General features: G+C 67.5%; 1 protein-coding gene across 1 annotated transcript in view; it reads right to left on the bottom strand.

Moving 5' to 3' along the window:
• Window positions 1–1326, bottom strand: part of LOC103919205 (phosphatidylinositol 3,4,5-trisphosphate 5-phosphatase 2-like) — a 10572-nt gene extending 9246 nt beyond the window's left edge. The window contains exons 1-2 of the mRNA XM_009326671.1: window positions 1190–1326; window positions 127–754 (exon numbers count right to left, since the gene is read on the bottom strand). Of these exons, the coding sequence (XP_009324946.1) occupies window positions 127–754; window positions 1190–1326 (765 nt within the window). The remainder of the gene's footprint in view (window positions 1–126; window positions 755–1189) is intronic.
• Between the last annotated feature and the right edge of the window lie 242 nt (window positions 1327–1568).

Here is a 1568-nt window from a genome sequence, read left to right as displayed (position 1 = left end):
AAGCGGCAGCGCTGGGGGGTGCCTGGCACCCAGCCCTGATGCAAACGCCCCGTCCCCTCTGCAGAGAGAGGAACTGAGCTCTCATTTCTGGAAATAAAAGCATCACCCTCAGCTCTGGGTCTGTACCTGTTTGCAGGGGAGGATGCGCAGTGTCCCCCTGCCTCCAAACAGCACCCTGCCTGCAGCGGGCACGGCCAAGGCACGGCCACAGCACGCCGGGGGCTCAGCCACATCTCCGCCAGCATTCGCTGGGGCACCTACGGCCCCGTGGCTCTGCCTGGCAGCGAGGGGTTTTGGCCAGGCGGAGATTGGCACTGTGCTCCCTGTAGCTGCGACAGCGTTGATCGCACTCGCTCCGAGGCCACCGCACATCCCTGCCCGTGCCACCGTCCCGTCTGGCATCGGCCTGACCTCTGACTCGGTGCCGGGATGCTGGCAGAGCCGGGGCGGCTGCCGGCTGAACCCCCGCACCCCCCTGCGCCCCTCGGCACCATGTGTTTGCAATTTGTCCCGTGCGCCGGGCCAGGCCAGCCGTAGGAAAGGGGGTGGCATCCTGCCAAACCCGCCGAGGCGCCGCCCCGCGCGCTCCCCGCTGCAGACGTGTCGCTCGGCTGCAGGAAGGGTGCAGGCGGCAGGAAGGGTGCAGGCAACCCCAGCAGCAATGCCCCTCCGGGGCTGTAAGCCCCGTCCCAGGTGTGGAGATGGCGGGGAGGCCCTGTGGGCGGCGGGGAATGCAGCCCCAAAGTCCCGGCATCTGAGATGTTAACAAGCGGGCGTCACGGTCCGGATGCGGCTGCCTTGGGGGTTGGAGGGAGAGGGGATGTTTGTTTTCCCAGAGGGAGGGCGATGCGAGTCAGCCTCTCCTGCTCCCAAGCACCGGGCAGCCTGAAATGGTTTGGCGTGCCCTGGATTTCGGGTTCTCCCTTCAGCAACCCCGGTGCTGGGCAGGGCTGCTGGCCCAGGCTTCTGCCTGCTCCCAAGGACACGGGGTTCTCCACTGGTCTGACCTGGGGATCACTCAAAAACCCCCGTGCCGGAGAGCTGGCACCCCGCTCACCCCACCGGCATCCCTGCAGAAGGCTTTTCCGCAAAGGTTTTGGCAGCGCCACGAGTGGCGTGCCCGGAGCGGGGAGAGGGACAGAGGGACCCCAGCAAGGGACAAGAGAGAGAAGCCAGGCAGGTGACTCACAGGAGGCAGAGGGCATATGCCCCCGAGACCGACTCGCTGTCCCGCACCAGGAAGCAGCCGTCCCGCCCGGCCTTGGCCAGCAGCTCCTCCGCCACCACCCGGCTGATGTCCCGGTGGTACCAGCTTGCTGCTGCCATCCTCCAAAGCGGTGGGACACCGGTTGCGCTGTGTCCCCGTCCCAGCCCCACATCGGGGCTCAGCGGTAGATGCTGGCCATTAGCTGGCCGATGGAGTCAGTTGGGGAAGGTGAAGGTGGGGGTGGTGTGGGGAGACCAGTCCCCCGGTACCCGAGCGAGCCGGTGGCTGGAGGTCCCAGCGGGTGATGCGCAGCCACCGAGGTGATGCTCATGGGGACGGGGTGCCCCGCGACCAGGCAGCG

Source organism: Pygoscelis adeliae, unplaced genomic scaffold (genome assembly GCF_000699105.1).
Source record: "Pygoscelis adeliae isolate BGI_AS28 unplaced genomic scaffold, ASM69910v1 Scaffold216, whole genome shotgun sequence".
In the NCBI taxonomy this organism is placed as follows: Eukaryota; Metazoa; Chordata; class Aves; order Sphenisciformes; family Spheniscidae; genus Pygoscelis; species Pygoscelis adeliae.
The sequence above is the reverse complement of the archived record's forward strand: the minus strand, read 5'-3'. Positions and strand labels throughout refer to the sequence as shown.